This window comes from Phlebotomus papatasi, chromosome 2 (genome assembly GCF_024763615.1).
Source record: "Phlebotomus papatasi isolate M1 chromosome 2, Ppap_2.1, whole genome shotgun sequence".
In the NCBI taxonomy this organism is placed as follows: Eukaryota; Metazoa; Arthropoda; class Insecta; order Diptera; family Psychodidae; genus Phlebotomus; species Phlebotomus papatasi.
This window is the reverse complement of record NC_077223.1, coordinates 52,556,617-52,574,954: the sequence shown is the minus strand read 5'-3', so window position 1 is coordinate 52,574,954 and position 18,338 is coordinate 52,556,617. Positions and strand designations below refer to the sequence as shown.

General features: G+C 33.9%; 1 protein-coding gene across 7 annotated transcripts in view; it reads right to left on the bottom strand.

Annotated features, from left to right (window-relative positions):
• Positions 1–18,338, bottom strand: part of LOC129801469 (dual 3',5'-cyclic-AMP and -GMP phosphodiesterase 11-like) — a 136,745-nt gene that overhangs the window by 12,275 nt on the left and 106,132 nt on the right. For 6 of the 7 annotated variants that reach the window (XM_055846556.1, XM_055846559.1, XM_055846558.1 and 3 more), the window contains 4 exons: positions 6,335–6,631; positions 5,449–6,185; positions 4,229–5,381; positions 3,735–4,082 (listed from right to left, as the gene is read on the bottom strand). In XM_055846556.1, coding sequence (XP_055702531.1) covers positions 3,735–4,082; positions 4,229–5,381; positions 5,449–6,185; positions 6,335–6,631 — 2,535 coding nt within the window. Of the gene's footprint in view, positions 1–3,734; positions 4,113–4,228; positions 5,382–5,448; positions 6,186–6,334; positions 6,632–18,338 lie in introns of those variants that run through there. The other variant, XM_055846563.1, reaches the window with a different exon arrangement.

Here is an 18,338-nt window from a genome sequence, read left to right as displayed (position 1 = left end):
AAATGTTTCTGGTCACAAAGTTGTTTAAGGAATATTATGAATATTATGCTTTAAAAAAAGTGGGGAATATATCTTTTTTTCGGAACCTGGTTTAACCTGGTTTTGGAGACCTGGTTTTAGCCATATGGTTTAACTGAATCAGGCAAGATTTTAAGGAAAATTTTGGCTTATGATTGAATATCAAGGGTTCAAAAATGACCCATTAGGTTTAGAAAAATCACAAAAATTTATTGTTATTTTGAATTTGAATTTCTCGAGACCTTTGGGAACTGAGCTAAAGCTCCAATCTAAAACCTGTGCTACAATAGGTGTTAATCTTTCATAGTTAGACATATACTAGGATTGTTGGTTTTCTTAGTGCTTCCTAAACGTATTAGACCAACTCATAGTCCATCGTGTTAAGTTTTTTTTTAAGATTTATTAAGAAGAAAATTCTCAGATGAATAGAATTTTAAAACTGGTTTTATCTCGAAACCTGTGCATTGTGTATGGGATATTAATATAGAGAAGAACTCAATGAATATTTTCTTAGAACAAACTATTTTCTTATCTATTCATTTTCTCACTGATTTCTGAAATGTTTTTATTTAATCCTTGAATATCATAATCTATGTTGAATATATAATAAATTACAACAGCACACTTTCAACTCCTCTCAATACGTTAAATCTTCATGATTTAATGCGTTCACTCAGTCATAGAGTTGGCTCAAAAACTTTTTTTTTTGAGGATACTCCTAATGGACTCGAATACTTTCTTATTCCCTCGTTTAAAAAAAATGTGATTTTCATGTTATATAAATGTGAGATAATGCAACGGTTTGCTATGTACAATCCCTATACGAAATACATCGACTTTTGTTGGCATTTTCTTGAAATTTCTTTTTCAGAGAAGTAATATATATATTCTGGATAAAAGTTAAAGGTTATAAAAACAAAGAATGAAGAAATATAAAAAGAATAATGATAGAGAAAAATCATAAAATTTGTAAAATATGTGTTTTTTGAGTATGGTTTTTGCAGTCGATTTAAGGTTTCTTAGGATTGGTTGGCTCAAACTCATATATAAAGTGTTTCACACCAGTAAAGTAACATTGCTGTAAGTTCTGAGTATTCTCCTTTTCGTATTATTTTATGCGAAATTTTGGTCACAAAAAATCTAAAAAAAAAGTGATCTGAAGTTCATTTAACCTTTGAAGGACGAGTGGGTCACCGGTGTCGTAAAAATAAAAAAAAACAATTTTTTATTGACTACAAAAAGTTATTTTGTCCTCTAACTATTTCGAAAAATTTCGAAAAATTCGTTTTTAACACTAAACCTACCGACCGTTTTTGATTGTTTATCGGTCAGATGACAAACGGCGGTTAGGATAGGATACTCAATAAATTTGTCTTGGAAAAGAGCAAAAAATTAAAATTTAAACACGGAAAAATATATTACAAGTATATTTTAAGAAATTCATTGTTTAATAGTGACATTGTACCATTTAAATATGTGTTAATTTTGAACCGGTCAATTTGACCGGGTCTTGATAGGTTTAAGTGTTAAAGGGTTAGGGCAATTGTACCAAATTTCGGCATAGTTGGATGCATGCCCTTATGTCTGAAATTTGAAATGGAATATTTTTAATACAGATTGAATTTTTTTGTTACTTCTTTTCACGGAGTAGGGGAAACTGGGCCAAAAATTCACAAATCGAAAAATTCAAAATTCAATATCTTCCAAGGTAAAAAAGATAGCGACTCAAATTTTTTTCTATAGATAGCCACCATAGACCTTCTTCAATGTCGTAAGTTTCTTAGAATTCGAACAAGGAATTTAGAAAATAAAAAATATCGAAATTTTTAGCCCTATTTTTGAAATATTTTCCTTGCAGAAGATAACAATTATTATCTACTTATTTTCCAAAATTGACGCACTGCTGAATATTTTCTAAATAATTTGGATTTTTTGAATACGAATCCGCTATCTATTTTAGAATTTCACAAAAGTTCTTTTCTCCAGAAATCCTTTTATTAAAAATGGCCACTTGGGGTAAAAAGTAACAAAAGATATAGAGCGAAAAGTAACAAAACAGCGAAGCAGTTTTTGATGTCTCTCGGCGAAAAGAAACGTCATTATCATGTCTCGTTGCTTGTTGTTTGCATTGGTCAAACGATTTGCAGTCTTTTGTGTGTTTTTTTCTAAAATAGCTTGAAAAGCGCTTTTCTCATTTTGTCACTTTTCTCGCAGAGAAAACGGTGTTTTACAAAGGTGTAGATGAATAAATTTTCTATGAAAATATGTCCTGTAGGTATTTTTTCAAATTTACGGAAGCCTGTAATGAAGCGAATCAAAATATGATAATATACCCAATGTCTGGTACTATTTGCCCCATCATTTTTGAGAATAGTCGCAAAATTACCTTTTAGAATTTGCTTGAAAAAACGTATTTCCTTACAAAATAGAGAAAAATTACTTTCACAAAGTTGTAGACCGGTAAATTTCCTATAAAACTGCGCTAATTAGAAATTTTTGAAGCGCTCGAGTAGCTTGTAAAAAAATAAAATATCCGTTTTGTGACTTTTTGCCCTAGTCTCTCCTATTGCTTGGTACCTTGTAGATAGTTTATCGCCTGTGCTTTTTTTTAAATCATTCTTAATACATTTTAAAATGAATAAAAATATAAATGTGGGTTTGGGTGATATTTCGGATACCAATGATGTCATTAGTTCCTTGCCCTTTTGGAATTTTTACAAAGTCTTTTTCACATCATCTTATTCGTTGAAGCGACATTTTTTGGTTTTTTTTTTGCATTGTATAATCTCTAAAAAAGTATGCAAAAATTAAAAATTCATAGAAATTTGAGGAATAAAACAAGTGGGCGAAGTTGCAAGCTGGCCGGAATTTGGTACACTTACCCTAATACGGGCTTCAGACCTAAGGCTTAGCCATCTGGTTTAACTCCTCTAATTCTTTATCAAACGTGATTTTTTAGGGAATTGTTATTTAGGATTAAACATTAAGGGCAAAAGATCCATTAGATTTTGAAAAGTCAATAAAATGGCATGTTATTTTTAGACTTTTGAGACCTTCGGAAACTGGGCAAAACCTCCAGTCTGAAACCGGCATAAGCCAAATCGAACATGTTAAGATAGTTTATATTCAGACCTTCTTAATTTTTTGTTGCAAAAACTATTTGACTATGCATTTACAATTTAAAAATTCTGTTTTTTTTTTAATATTCCGACCAAAGTTATTTTTATCCAATCATTTTAGGAAAATACTGCCCCATCTATTATATTTCAGCATTTGGCTAAATTTACCCAATATTCCTTGTACGGCAAATAAAAAATTATATTTTATTCAATTGACTCTGTAATTTAGATCCGGTTAAATTAATTACGCAATGGGAATATAATATTGTTTAATAAAATTTGTTGTGGAGAAATACTTTTATTATTATATTTTGTTTTTGTGTAATATGAAGAGAGTTAAGTGCAGTTTAGTGTTATGAAACAGATGAGAAAAATGACCTGTATTCCATTCATTATATAGAAAATTTTCATCAATATTTCATGGAGAAATTCTGAATGGATGATGAATTTACTATAAACACCCATTACAAACTTTTACCCCCATCTTCAAACAATTCAATAAAAAAAAAACTTTATTGAAACATGTCATTCTTGTGCAAAGCACAAGCTCATTATTTATGAAAAGTGAGCTTGAAAGAAGAATAAAATGTAACTCACCAGACAACCCCACTGCAAGCACTTCGACGGGCAGTGAACCACGACGACGCGATAGAAGAGCATCCTGGTCTGTTCGACTCCGCGTGATGTCGCGTTTGAAGCGAAACCACGCGGAGCCACTGCTGCTTGAAGTGGTTTCTTCCGTGAGGATTGGACTGAGGATCTCTGCTCCACCAGAAGAGCGTCGCCTCAGAAGTTTTTTCCGATTGCGCGATTTGCCATTGGATCGTCCTAGGGCAGCGAGATTCTCACAGGGCATCGAACTCCGCCGTTGGATTGATGAGAAGGTGGCGGGAACGGCAGAGGTGGTGGATCCATTGTCTGATTGACTACCAACGTCGACTGTGGCTGCAAGGAGGCAAGGTGATTGTTAGGTTCCTGGCCAAAGAAATGGATCTTCTGAATTCTAACTGGATAATTCGATAGCCTACTAAGTTATCGAATTTTTTTTTTATTGTTAAGGGTAATTTTGGCAAAGATTAGGAGGTACTCACTGATCTTAATGGCATCTGCCGGCATAGAGCCACGTCGAACCATGTGGTCTCCGCATGATCTGATGACCAGTTGAACGGGCTCTTTGACCGGCGGAACTGAGTCAGGGGCACGCGATGTTGCCCCAACAGCAGCGACTGGTGCCGATCCACGACGTCGGTTCAGTGTTCGCCGCATAATGGTGGGATCGAGATTCTCCTTCTGGCCAGGCACAATTGCCAACTTGGCCATTTTACTGCTGGCATGAGGGGCAAAATCCTGATCAGGACGCTTAAAACCTTCCTTTTTACTAATCAGCACCCCTCGTTGTTCATCTCCTTGAGACTCTGACGAGCTTGATCGACTCTCAGCAAGAGCCTCTGCACATCCTCCCAATTCAGCCGTTGTTGACATATACCTCGTTCGGACATAGGGCTGCAAAGGTGGGAAAGTCTGTTGCCGTATTAATTGCTTAGAAGCGGCTGAATGGGCCAATGCGCTTGTATTTCCAACACTTCCGCCGTGCATTACAAAATTTAAGCGATTGGCACAGATGCTGTCCGTCATGGTGGCGATACTGAGATCTGGTACCAAAGTTTCAGCACTCAGAGGGCGTTCACGATCCGGAACACTCTCCCCGGAAGACCTAGCTCTTGGTCCAGAATCGCTGTCTGAGGAAAGCAAGGAGAAACTGTCCTCAAATCTATTTTCCACATCTTCCTGAATCGTACTTCCAGATGCATGATCTTTCGATGGCAGGATGATTCGTGGTGCATTCACAGGCATTGAATGTCGTCTATCATGACGAGAGTGTGTAAGTCTGGGCACCTGAAGAGAACTTCGTCGGGGGAGTTTGACAACTGTTGTCGTTGGGATTAGCACTTCACTGCTGTCTGAGAGTTCAACGCATACTTCTTCCTCTTCAGCTCTAGCCATTGCTCCATCTATTCGATCAGCTTCTTCTTCTTCTTCCTCTTCCTCTTCTTCTTCTTCTTCTAGGAGTTCAGCATCACTAATTTCTGTTCTGGTCTCCTCAGCCAATTCAGCAGCAACACGATTTTCCCACTGAACTTGATTGTACTTGAGGAAATGCATCATTTTGGTGGAGAGTTCTGTGCTTAGAAACCGATGCCATTCATCGAATAAAGGTGTCACAACGAATTTGAAAAAACCCACCTAAAATAAAAACCCACAAAAAAATATAAGTTTAACCATTTTGAGAGGAGTACAAAGACAATTTTACTTGAATTTTGGGCACAGTCGTCGAAAAGCGATCACAGAGTGAGGTCACAGGCAGATTGAGTTGTCTCTCGTAGTCACCCTGCCTGAAAAATTCTTCACAGACTTTCTGACTCCACTTTTTGCTAACGTCCCATGGCCTGCAGGGATTAGAGATGTCGGCACATTTAAGGGCGATCTGGAGAATGAAGTGACGGTGCTCTGCTTGCCTCATGTCCAGAGTTTGTGTATTGAGGAAATTGCGGAACTTGTTGAGGAACTCTTGCTGACGTGTTATATCCGTAGCAAGGATTAGAGAGCTTATCTGGCGCTCGAGTTCCGGCCTGATATGCTGAATCTGCTCGGCTACACCACTCTCTAGCAGACAACCCACCGCTGAGCGCCAATGGTGGTTCTCGAGAACGCTGGTGTTCTCGTAGAGGGCAGCTAGATGGTTAGAGGTGGCAATGAGGAAGGGTTGATTGACGCCTGGATGGTCGAGATCGTGAGTCACGGCCCCAATTAGTGAAGCCATGATCTCTAATGGTTCCAGGTGCTCCAGGATTTTTCGTTCCTGCAAGAAGCAATGCATGGCCTGGGTGACGTCCGTGGCATGAATGGCGTTGTGATAGGGGTTAGTGCTATGATACCCCTCCTCGATCAGCGTGAACAATTTCCATAACCTAACTACATCTAAGTTGAAGTGGTCCAATAGGCCGTACCAATGGAACAAGTGAACACATAGAACAGGCAGTGATCGTCCTAGAGAAAATATTTGGTTCTTAGAGCCGAAATTATTTTATATAGTTTGTCAGTAGGATCAAACAACTATGTCAACTGCATTGACTTTGTGTCTGCAGTTAGTACAGTTGCTGATCCAACGGATGAGTTTGTAAATTCTTACGACTCACCTCCAGTGACCGTTTCGAGGGTGAAGGCGTTGAATCGCCAATTGCCGACTTGATTAAGGATACACTGGACTTGGCCGTGGAGAATGTCATCAAGAATGGCAACATCTTGCACTAGACACCGCGTCGTGAGTTTCTTGCGACGTCTCTTGTGCATTGTGAGGAAGCGTCCACTGCAGGCATGTCTCCTGCGTGGACTTCCCTCAAATTTCGGTGGTGGTTGGTCATCTCCGCTGATTAGAGCCTCCAATAGAGGACGATCTTTGTCAGAGTCCGACATCCGACGCGACGTAGTTGTCGCTGGAAAGATATAACGAACAGAATATTATTAATAGATAAGATAATTTATTTTCCATATACCTATTTTGTGGTTGCGACTGCCGCCGACTTACCAAAACCGGCCTCACCAGGTAAACGGCAGAAACCCTGGATCACAGACCGTATATGCCAACTCATATAATCGAGTTATAAATATATTTATAAATACATAAGTAAATACAACAAATAGGTGAAAATCATCATTTGGCCTGGTAAGGAGGAAGGAAGCAGTCACAAAGGATAGGCATAGGATCAATAAGTGACAACGGGCTCCAAGGGAGAGCACGTGTTGTTGCCACTGGTTCAGTCAGAAAAATGGAGTCACAAAGGAAGAGACATAAACGTACTTAATAATATTCAAGGTGGAAGAAAAAAGAATAAAAAATCTATCAAGAGAAAGGAAAAAAAGACATCCAAAAAGAAGGAGCGCAAGTGGAAACATCAGAAACAAGAGAAAAGCGGCAATGCAACAACTACAGAAAAAGTGGATATTCCGCGAAAAATGGAAAAAGAGAAAAAATGAGACGAGAAGAGAGTGATGTTCAAAGGAAAAGGAAAAGGGCAGGAAGCGATATCAGCCAATAGCCAAAAGAATCCCCAAGCCAATCGCGACGATCCGGCACAAGAGGGCAAAGATAAGCAACCAATGGGGGGTCTGTCCAATTTGGACGAAATGTTAATACTGACGACATTATTAATAATATCCATTATATCCTCATTCTTCCCATTCTTACTGTGTTATCACACTTGCACATTAAAATTTTAATATGATTCACATTAATTGTCGATGGTGAGAGTCCAAATGTGTAATTTGTGTGTTTGAATCATTTTATATTCAAAATTTGATCTATTTGTTGATAAAAAGGTAGACTTGGCCCGCAAAATTTGATATAAATTGATTTATTGTATTAAGACCTCTACACATTGGAAGCAATTTTCGTCAAAAATGGCTTTCTTGAAGAAAATTGTCTGAACTACTGCAGGTGAAAATTTGAAAATTCTGTCAAAAATGCAATTTTTGACGAAAATTGCTGCCAATGAATGTGTAGAGGCCTTTAATGCGATTTTCTCTTTAATTTTTTTAATGTGAAAAATATTTATGCTTTAGGTAAATTTAAACTTATTTTTGCAGGCCAAGTCCATTTCTTTATCAATAAATAAAAAAAACCCCAAATATTAAGTGACTCAAAGACACAAATAACATATTTGGACGCTCACAAGCGACAATTAATGTGAATCACATTAAAATTTTAATGTACAAGTGTCATAACGCCGTTACTATGTTTAACTTAGTGAAGTAAATAATAAAGATAATGATGCACATGAATAAGATTGAAGCATTTCAATATTAAAAGTTACTTTTTTTTATTCCAAATTTCAACAATTTTAACCATTTTAACGATTTTGTCCATTATTTATATGAGTTTCATGTCAATGTAGTTTTATTTAAGCTGATGTATGTATGTAGTTTAAATATTTAAAAATATATTTTAAGAGCCATAAATATTTATAAACTTAAATTGGTCCACCACAAAAATATAAATAGCTTTCTAGGTTTGCCAAAAATTTATGAAATGCATTATTTACATCTCTTTAAAACTCATCAAAAGTTTCAGTAAGACCATCGTAAAACATCTAAAATTTACTATTAGCTGGCAAATAATTAAAAAGCAATAAAGAATTTTTTTTTTCATGCACTTCAAGCTTTAAAACGGCCTGCATGGTGTCATAAAGGTATGAATAATAAATAGTTACATGATAAGGAAAATTAATGTGCTACCAGTAGGTCAACTCCGATGATTCACGCAACACAATGTTTGTGTTGGATGGTTGTTTCGAAAATTCCTTCTATTTATAAAATGTTTTATGAAATTGTCTTTTTTTTAAATTTTATTTTCGAAAATAAATTTAGTCAAAATTTCTAGTTGTCAGGTCCAACCGCAACATATCAAATAAAATCATGATAGTACTATTGAAGTTATGTAGAAAATTGAATTGGAAATTGCTCATAAAATAAAATTATTGGCACAAATGCAAAATTGACCAATTCATGGAATTTAGTGTGTTTAAGATTTATGGGAAAACTGCTAGGAATTTTAAATTATTTTCACTTTAGAATGTGTGGAATATTTATGTTGGTGACTTATTTCATTATATCCCTAAAATAACTATAATCAATTTTCTTCAAGTCTTTAGAAGGATATGTAGAAGTTCTCTTTGTACATAGGGGAGAGTGGTGTAGTTTCACGCGTAGATTAATTTCGAAAATCGAGATTTTTAGGACGAAAAATATTTACAGTGCCCGCTTTGTAATCCGGATGATTGGGAGACAAAATGCCAGATGTCCGCTTCATAATCCGGATGGATTTTTTTAATTTGTTCAACGTCTCGAAAATATAATATACAAGTTTTTTTTTGTAGAAATAAAATAAAAGTTTTAAAGAAGCTTAAAAAGACTAATGCTATTATACTTCATTTATTAAACAAAAACATCGCAGGATAATTCATTTTCATTGCTGAATACACATGCATACATAACCTCAAAATTATTTTAAATATATCCGTCGATAACTCGTCCGGATTACGCCGATCCGGATTAGAGAGCGGGCACTGTAGTTAGGAATTGTTCTGAGTATTCTCAGATAGTCAATACTTAAGAGAGATTAACGGAACGTACTTAGTTTTTATTCATCACCATCATCATTTTCAATTTTAACCGTTTATCCCTATTGGTGTTGCGGGCTTAGGACATCTAAGACAGTCTTCCAGCACTTCAGGAAGGTGTTCGGCTTCGATTCCAAGGCGCTCTAAGACAAGATCCTGAATTTGATTCAGCTACCTTGTCCTAGGTCTGCCCCGAGGTCGGTACCTCTTCATAATGGCTTGCATTGCTTTTTTGGGGAATCTTTCTCTATTCATGCGCTGAACATGCCTACTATCGAAATTATGATCTCTATGAAGCCGAAGAAACAAAATCAAAGAAACAAAGAAATGAGGCAAAATCTCGAAAACCAAAATACCGAATGTCCAAAATCCTGAAAAGGGATGAAAATATGGAGGATAATGTGTAGAATAATTTTCCAAGACATAGAAAATTTCCCTTTGCCTCCAGCAAGCGCAAGTGCAATCGTGGGAGTAGCTATGACACTTTTAAGAATTCGAGATTTAGGTTTTCGGGATTTTAGCATTCGGGATTTCGGCTTTCGGGATTTTGGCTTTCGGGATATTGACCGGGACCCGAATGAACACAGGTGTGAAAAGCAATAATTTAGCCGAAGTACTAAGCTCGGCCTTTCTCACCACGCTTCTGCCAAGCCCTCTCATTACTGCAGAAGCTTGACTGACTCGTGATGATAGTTCGCTGTCTAACTTGTCACATCTCGTGACTAATACCCTGAGATATTTGAACTTAGTTTGATTATGGTTCGTATTCGTTTAGAAAATGAGTTTTGAAAAAAAGTTATCTGGGTGAATCTGCCCCATCCTCCCCTACAGAATAAATATGATTTTCTACTTAAGATATTCTCTGACTATTCTATTCGTGAATGTAAACAAACAAATAAGCTTGAAAGAACACTTTCGGTCTCAGTAATTGCTGTAGTACCTACATCTTAAGATCAGGAAAATTTCATGAAATTAAAATTCACATCCTTTTTTTTTAAGGGTTTTGCACATGCCTTTTCCACTCTTTCGTACTTTTCTTCTTTTAAATATCACAATAAATTCAATTTAGTTCAAGCCAATTTATGAGTACCAAGGAGTGGGATAGACATACGTAAAACGCTTGATAAAGGAAATGAATTTCGATTTCTTAATATTTTCCTGATTTAAAAGATATGCCGAAAATATAAAAATCAAATTTGATCAGCAAAAAATTAAAATCGGACAGTAAAAGTTTTAAATTTGGCTAGTAAAATACTATAATTACTTTTGGTAAGTAAGAAACATAAATCTTTACAAAAACGGGTCTAATAATTAACTTTTAAGATAGTTGTAGGTAAAACGATAATCTTTTTACTTTGTCTTTAACCAAACTTGCACGAAAATTGTATTGTTTTAATTGCATCCGGGTTATATCTTTTAGATTAGGAAAATTTAATGAAATCGAAATTTCCATCGTTTTCTTTCTCATTTTTTTTTTAATTCTTTATCTTTTTGGCTGTTAAATTGAATTTGTTGTGCTGTTTTAAGGGAGAATCAGAATGCGAAAGTGTGTTAAATCAATTGAGAAAGAAAATGATGTGAATTTTGATTTCATGAAATTTTCGAGATCTCTCAAATTTGATTTTTGTTGAACAAATTTAATCTTATATTCTTCATTTCTACACTACCTTTGATCACCCAACAAAAGGATCATATTCTAGTATAAAAATGTGCTATTTTGCAAATATTTTTAAAGAATATGGTCTACAGAGAGTTTGTTCGTCAGTTACTTGAAGTAGAGGCAAAACAATGAGACATATCGACTCCGATTTGGGTATCTTCCAGAGATCTTTTATTGTAACCATTTTTATTTTTTCATCTTTTTTCTTGTCCAGTCTTTTTCAATGAAAAGACCAGCATGAAACCCCTTTATGGTGCTTGCGATTATTTCAAAATAAAATTGAAATGATTAATAAAAACCTTTAATTTAACAATAAACGTGTTTTATACCAGACGTGCAATTGATCAGTAAAATGAATGAATTGATATTTTTAATAAATTTTACAATTATCCACAAATCGGTGCATATTACTAAAAAAAACGTTGATATTCTAACTATTTAACTATTTTTTTTTAGTTTTTCTATTCGAGCATTTGTGAATTTTTCTTTGGCATTATTGCTTTCATTTGAAAATCCCAGAAATTGTATTTCTATTCACGATTCCCATGAGATTTTAAAACTCTTTGCAAATATACATATGTCACACCCGTTCATGTACTATAATAATCTTCAGCTCTGGCTTTTGCACGTGGAAAAGCTTAAAGCTCAATGTAGGAAACATACTACCGGAGAGAACAGAACCAGGAGAGACACTGCGGAATTTTCATGGGGATTTCCCATGTCGATGTCTATCCACGAGGAATGTTCTAGCGAGTATTTAATTGTCGGATGCGTAATGAAGAGTGGGGTTTTTCGCGAGATATTATTATTTTCCTCTTTTAATCCTTTTAATTCCCTGCCCTCAAATGAATATGGAATTTTCTAATTGAATTTCGAGGCAATGAATGAGAAAATCGAGGAGACGCCTCAAGTGAGAGACAAGAATGTGGCACAAAAGCTTCATTACGTTGCATTTGAGGCCTTCGGAGTGGAAGAGTGTGGTCTCAAAAGGGTGGGTAATTAATGTAATTTATGCAAATTGAGGGATGTAATCGGCTAGGGATGATTAGTATGCATAGTTTGAATTATACATAATGTAGTAAATAAAGCGCGTGAATTTATTACCAAATTTCATGTGGGTGAAAATTTTCTGTACCCATTTCTCATGAAAATTGCTAATAAGAGGTAGCATTTTTTTTTACTTTGTGGCAGATAGAACACCTGCATTTTCTCACAATATTGCCAAAAACTACACATCAAACGGAAGAGTGTTTTGCACATTTTCAAACCGAACAGAAAGCAATACATCATTTGTTATTTTGTCTTGCGGCTTGAAATAACATATTGCTCAAATACACATTTATTGTAAGAAATTCCTTTTAAAACAAAATTCCAATCAAGAGTGTCTTTTTGAATTTCTAGATGTAAGGGGAGGAGGTATGGGCGATCTCTATTTTTCAGGTTTTCTTCAATTTCTTTGAAAGTAATAGACTCAATTCTCAAGATTATTATACCCAAGCCGTATGACTTCTAAATGCGTTATAGTGAGAAAATTATTTTATTAATAATTTTTATCTGATGAAAACGAATCAATTGCCCTTTTTAATATTTTTCGAGCAGTTATACCTTCAGAAATTTTATTACCAAAAACCGATCATCCAAGATATAAAATGTTAGATAGCACGAGGAAAAAATTTGAATAACACTCGGCACACTTCATCTCCAGTACGCCTTTTCTGACGGTTCTAGGGTGGAGTCATCACTAATGGACGTTATACACTTATGGGTAGCTTGAAAAAACCTTAAGTTCTTACATAAAGGAGATTTCGAAAAATCACAATCACATCATAAACTAATATTTTTTTTTTGATTTTTGACATCTAATATAATATTTAAGGTAAGAACTCAGATTTTTGAACGCTGTTCATGTATATATCGTTCATAAGTGATGACTCCACCCTATACCAGCGCGGTGACAGTAAAAACAGCTTTTTGAAAAATGATTTGAAAATCATATTTTTCATTAAGGTAATGGAAAATCTTCTGCGACAGAGTAAATAAATAAATAAATTCCTCTTTTATTTACCCTATCTACCCTATAACCAACATTTGTCCCATAAGAATTTCATTAAAATCAATTTTAATAAAATGGTTTGAACTCCTTAAAGTGAAAGCCATAATCAAATTAAATTACGTCATATTAGGGCTCAATTCCATTTAAAAATAGGAGAAAAAAACAATTCAAAGCTACCCCACTTTTTCCTATACAAATATTTGAATGTTGACATAATGGCCTCTACACACTAGAGAAATTTATGCTCATATTGAAGCAAATTTCCCACACTTGTGTAGGAAAAAACTCTTCAATATGGACATAAATTGCTCTAGTGTGTTGGGGCCATAAGACCCATAATATGAAAAAAATGTATTAAAAAATTTGATTCAACACTTAAAGTCGATTTCATTCTGTGCGAAGTTTTTTCAATGCCTATTTCAACAATAATTTCTTTGAGCACCTTCTCTCATCGGTGGTCTAATGAGCTTAGAATTAAAGAAATACATTTTTTGTACCTATTGAATTGAGTAAAAAGGGATTAAATATGTGATAAAAGTATAATGCCCAACGCACAATAACTTTTGTTTTGTAAACATATTTGTGAGATTTCAATGAGAGTGAGTGAGATCTAGGTCTAGTCATCTCGCTCACTCTCATAGAAAATTTTGAAAACATATTTACAAACAAAATTTATTGTGCGCTGGGCATAATGTTTACTATAGTTTTAAGCAAATAGTGAAATTCTGAAATTGAGTTTTTTATATATTTATGTGTGTGACAATCTGTATTAGTTTGCAAAACCATTTTGAAAATTTATGAAATAAAATCATCCCTTATAAATGATTGCAAAAAAAACAAAACTATCAAATTATTATCATATTTTCAATAAAACCTGGGAATGACTAAATGCTCAATTTATTAAAATTTTATAAACTTCAAAGCAAGTGAATACTATTAAATTTGTTTTTGCATCGTACTGCATATAATTATAATTGTATTCTTACTAGACCTTTAGGTCGTAAAATGGAAATCATCAATTTTTTTTGTAATAGTTTTGTCACGAACAACACCTTCAAATCACGCAATTTCAATTGTGAGAAGGTGATTGTTTTGTAAACAAATTTCCACGTGTTGTTTGGAAGATAAATGATTAAACAAGCGCCTTTTGAGCGCAATTAATTGTGATGTGTTTTTACAGCAAAATTGAGTATATATATATATGTGAATCTCGACAAGATTCTCCATGATTTTAAGTGGGACTGAGACAAAGTTACTAGCAATTTCTTCATCAACATCAATTGGACAGTTGGTGAACATTAAATCCTATTAGGTGATGGTGCTAATTTATCATTCAACACATTTTCCAGCGCACAATAATTTGCCATTTGCCGTGAATTGAAATTTATATGGTACTTCAAGTCATGGCTGCGTATTCTCATGATATGCAAAGTGCAACTTAATTGCTATTATTAATAATATTTTTTTTCTCCTCCAATCTCTGATTACAATCTTTTAATATGAAATAATTGACGATTCTACCTCATACGAAGTGACGGTTCTCGGTGTTTTGAAGGCAATTTCCCAGCAATCAATATTACTATTTTTTTTCACACCGACAAATGGGCAAAATTTACGATTCCAACTATTTTTATATCGTCCATGAAATTGTGCGACATGCTCCCAATAATTCCCCTAAAGCTCTATGTAAAATATACTTTTTTGCATATTGAACAATTAATACCATTAATACACCTCAACGGACAGTGCGTAGTTTGAGACAGAGATATATAACAGTATAGAGATGGAAATGGCTTATATACGATGAATTTATTAGTTTGCTTCTCGAAAGCTCGTCCATTCCACATCCAATTTGGCAATGTTGATGCTACAGTTAGCAAAAAGATCTCCTGTCATTTGATTCATGTGTATTTTCCAGGGACTAACATTGTGCTCTCAATGGACTTTCGGCATGTGGTTTAATGAGAAATTGAACCTTCGCTTTCATATCTGCAACTTCTGTTACATTATTTGAAATTTGTACTCAAACTTTAAATGTACTTTTTGATAAACCTCCGATAGTTCTAACAATTTTACAATAAGTTTTGGAAGAATATGAGGACTATAGTTTCAGTCTGAGTTTTAGGGTATTTTCTGTCTTAAATTATTTTTAAAATTTCACTCCAATTTAGAGTAATGACTTCTTATTAGCAAGTTTCTTATTAATCAATTCATAATTGGTAATATACCAATTTAAAACTCAAACTCCAATTTAAAAATCGATTCAAACTTCAAACCAAAATTTCATAAACTAAAAAAAATTATTATATTTGATATCTTGTGTTTTACTGCTTGAACTGAAATATATCGACTTCCAGTCTTCGGCGACCCCTCCTCATAAGTCAACATTATCCAGGACAGACTTTTTTCTTTTTGCCCCCACCCCAATCTTATCCCTCCAAAACCAAGTTTTTTTTAATTTATTTCGTAAACAGCTCATAAGATTTCTTTTATTTTCGAATATATTTTAGAGGTAGTCAAAGTGCATATTTTGTCCTTGGGCACCTATGTTCGAAAACCATTTCGATATTGGATTTTCGAAGAACAAAGTTTAATCATTTTAGAGGGGGTACTTTTCAACGGATTTGCTTAAATTTGGAGTTTTTTTTGAAAGATCTTGAAATTTCCAATCTGACTGTATTGGACATAATCGGTCACGAGTCGGTATAGTATCCGTAAATGATTTACCTTTCTCGGATTTACTTTTTTATTTGTTTGAGAATTTGCTACTCGTGCTAAAATATTCTAAAATCTACTTTTCTTAAGCAATTTCTTATTTTGAAATGATTTTTTTTTAAATTTATCAGTCATTTTAATTGGTAGTTAAAGCGGTTTGTATATATCTACAAAGAATGCGAAAAATTAAAACACGGATAGCTCTTTTTCGTAAGTTCGAGCACACCGCAAAGCTGGGACACTTTGCCATCTCTTTTTAGAAATATTTCAATGAAATTCCGTAATGAAATTTCTATCTTGAGATATTTAATACTATTTAAATCTAAATACTCCTTCTTTAATGAAGTAAATCTTGTGTGCCTTTCTCTCAAACTTAGTGTCAGAATGTCTCAATGAAACAGTGAAATGTTGTGTGTGAGAAAGAAAACGCAAGAGCGGTCGTATAAATAATTTATTAGCGTGCAAACATCACTTTTGGGAATCCTTCAACTTCCATTGGGTTTTGTGTGATGTGTATGTGTGAGAAAAGTGGATGATTCTTCCCCATTAAATTGTATATTTGTACTTTTATACAGCGTGCGAAATTCACTTCATTATTCATCGGACGCGTGTTGAGCTTTCACGATGGAGGCGCCTGGTGGATACCAGAAATTTTACCCGAAAACACCCGTAAATTTCACTTTTTTTTTTCAACCGTCAAGCACCACTTAAATTGTTTTTTTTTTTCTCATAAATTCGGAAAAAGAAATTCTTACTGCATTTGTAATATTCCTGGCGGATAATTTATTCTCGAGAGCACATCTCACACGGAAGTTTGGATGAATACATTTCACTGAGGACACTTCCTCAAGTCAGAATATATATATATATATATATCTCCTCTCTCAAAGTCATCACCCAGGTGCGAGAATATTGGTTCTCTGATCACGAAGCCATACATTCCATGCAAAAATTTTGATGGTTAATTTAAATTTCAATTTACACCTCAATTAGACGTCCCGCCGAACCATTGGGAATCAAATTGATCGAGACCATCAGATAAATCAACCGGAATTTGCATAAACAATTACACATTGTGAATTTTTTTTTGTGCTTCAGACATACAATTACTCAGCCATGAATTATTTATTGAAAATACCAGCTTCTTTCTCTCCATCTTGAATTGCTGATTGAAGAAGATCTTTTCCTATTTTTATTGCCCAGGAAATTCAACTTGAATCCACACTATACGCAAATATTGAGGTGTGTGCGAGAGGCATTGAGAGTTAAAACAAAGAATTGTTATTTGCATGTTTCAGTACATTGTTGCTCATTCGTACTTGAGCATCAACCTTCAATTTGTCGATATGTGAATGTGATAAGAGCAGCTTGGGAATGATTAGTATGAGAAATTAATTCATCTAAAGTGTCTACAAATCATCATTCTAATTGCATTCATGTTTCTTACATACAAGCTTTTAGACAAACCTGTAGATATATATACATTTCATCTCAGTCAATTTTATGAAGTTGTTTCGACAATACAGTGAGACCTCGACAGAGTCAACTAATTATTTCCAGGCCTGCTGACTCTATTGGAGTCCGATAAAAATCAATTATTTTGTGAAATTTTGTTAGAAAGGGGTATTATTGTTTATATTTGTACTAGATAATTGATAAATTCAACACGATTATTTATATTCTTTATTTTTCTTTTTGATCCAAATTTTCATTTGAGATACTAATCTTTTAAATTAAAAATATAACTTAAAATAAATTTATATATACGTTGTCTTTAGAAGGGTAATTTTTATAATCGTTTATCATGTACATTTTTTTTAAACAAGTAAGTTCCTTAAAAAGTTCATATTTTGGTTGTGCCATCATATCATTCACTTCCAAATTAATGATGGCTCAAAATTCCTTACATTGCAATCAATTGGCTTAATCAAAAAATCTTATGACAAGAGAACTTTCAATCGGTAAAAAATCTTAAAATCACGAAATGAAAATTATTTAGTTGGAAAATAATTACCCGGTTAATATACGAATTTTATCATAAAATTTCCATATGCTTATATAAATATTTTTTTGTGTTAGAAGTGCTACGTTGATATACAAAAAAATGGTTTTAATTTCGAAAAGATCATAATAAAATCATATAATATTATTAGTTCAATAATAAAAGAAAAGTTGACTCTATCGAGTCAATTTGAGTACAAGTTGACACTATTGGAGTCTGTAGAGTAAAAAAAATAGCTGTTAACTCTATTGGAGATTGACTCTATCGGGGGTTGACTCTATCGAGGTCCCACTGTACTTACAATTTCCCCATTGCTTACATCTATATGCAATTACATCCAGTAGAGGAATTCTATAACCGTATGACAATGTCATATGACTAATTTAAAATTTTTTATGTGGTAAAATTCGGAAAAACTATTCGATTATACGATACCTTAAATATCTCACATCAGATTTTTTTAAAATAAACTTTGGTATATATTAATTATATTGTTTAAAAAAAAATCCCCTATATCGGAGTAATTAAATTGTAAGTCTATCATCTATCATTTTTCTTTCCAGAGATCATTTATGAATATTGCATTTAAAAGTCA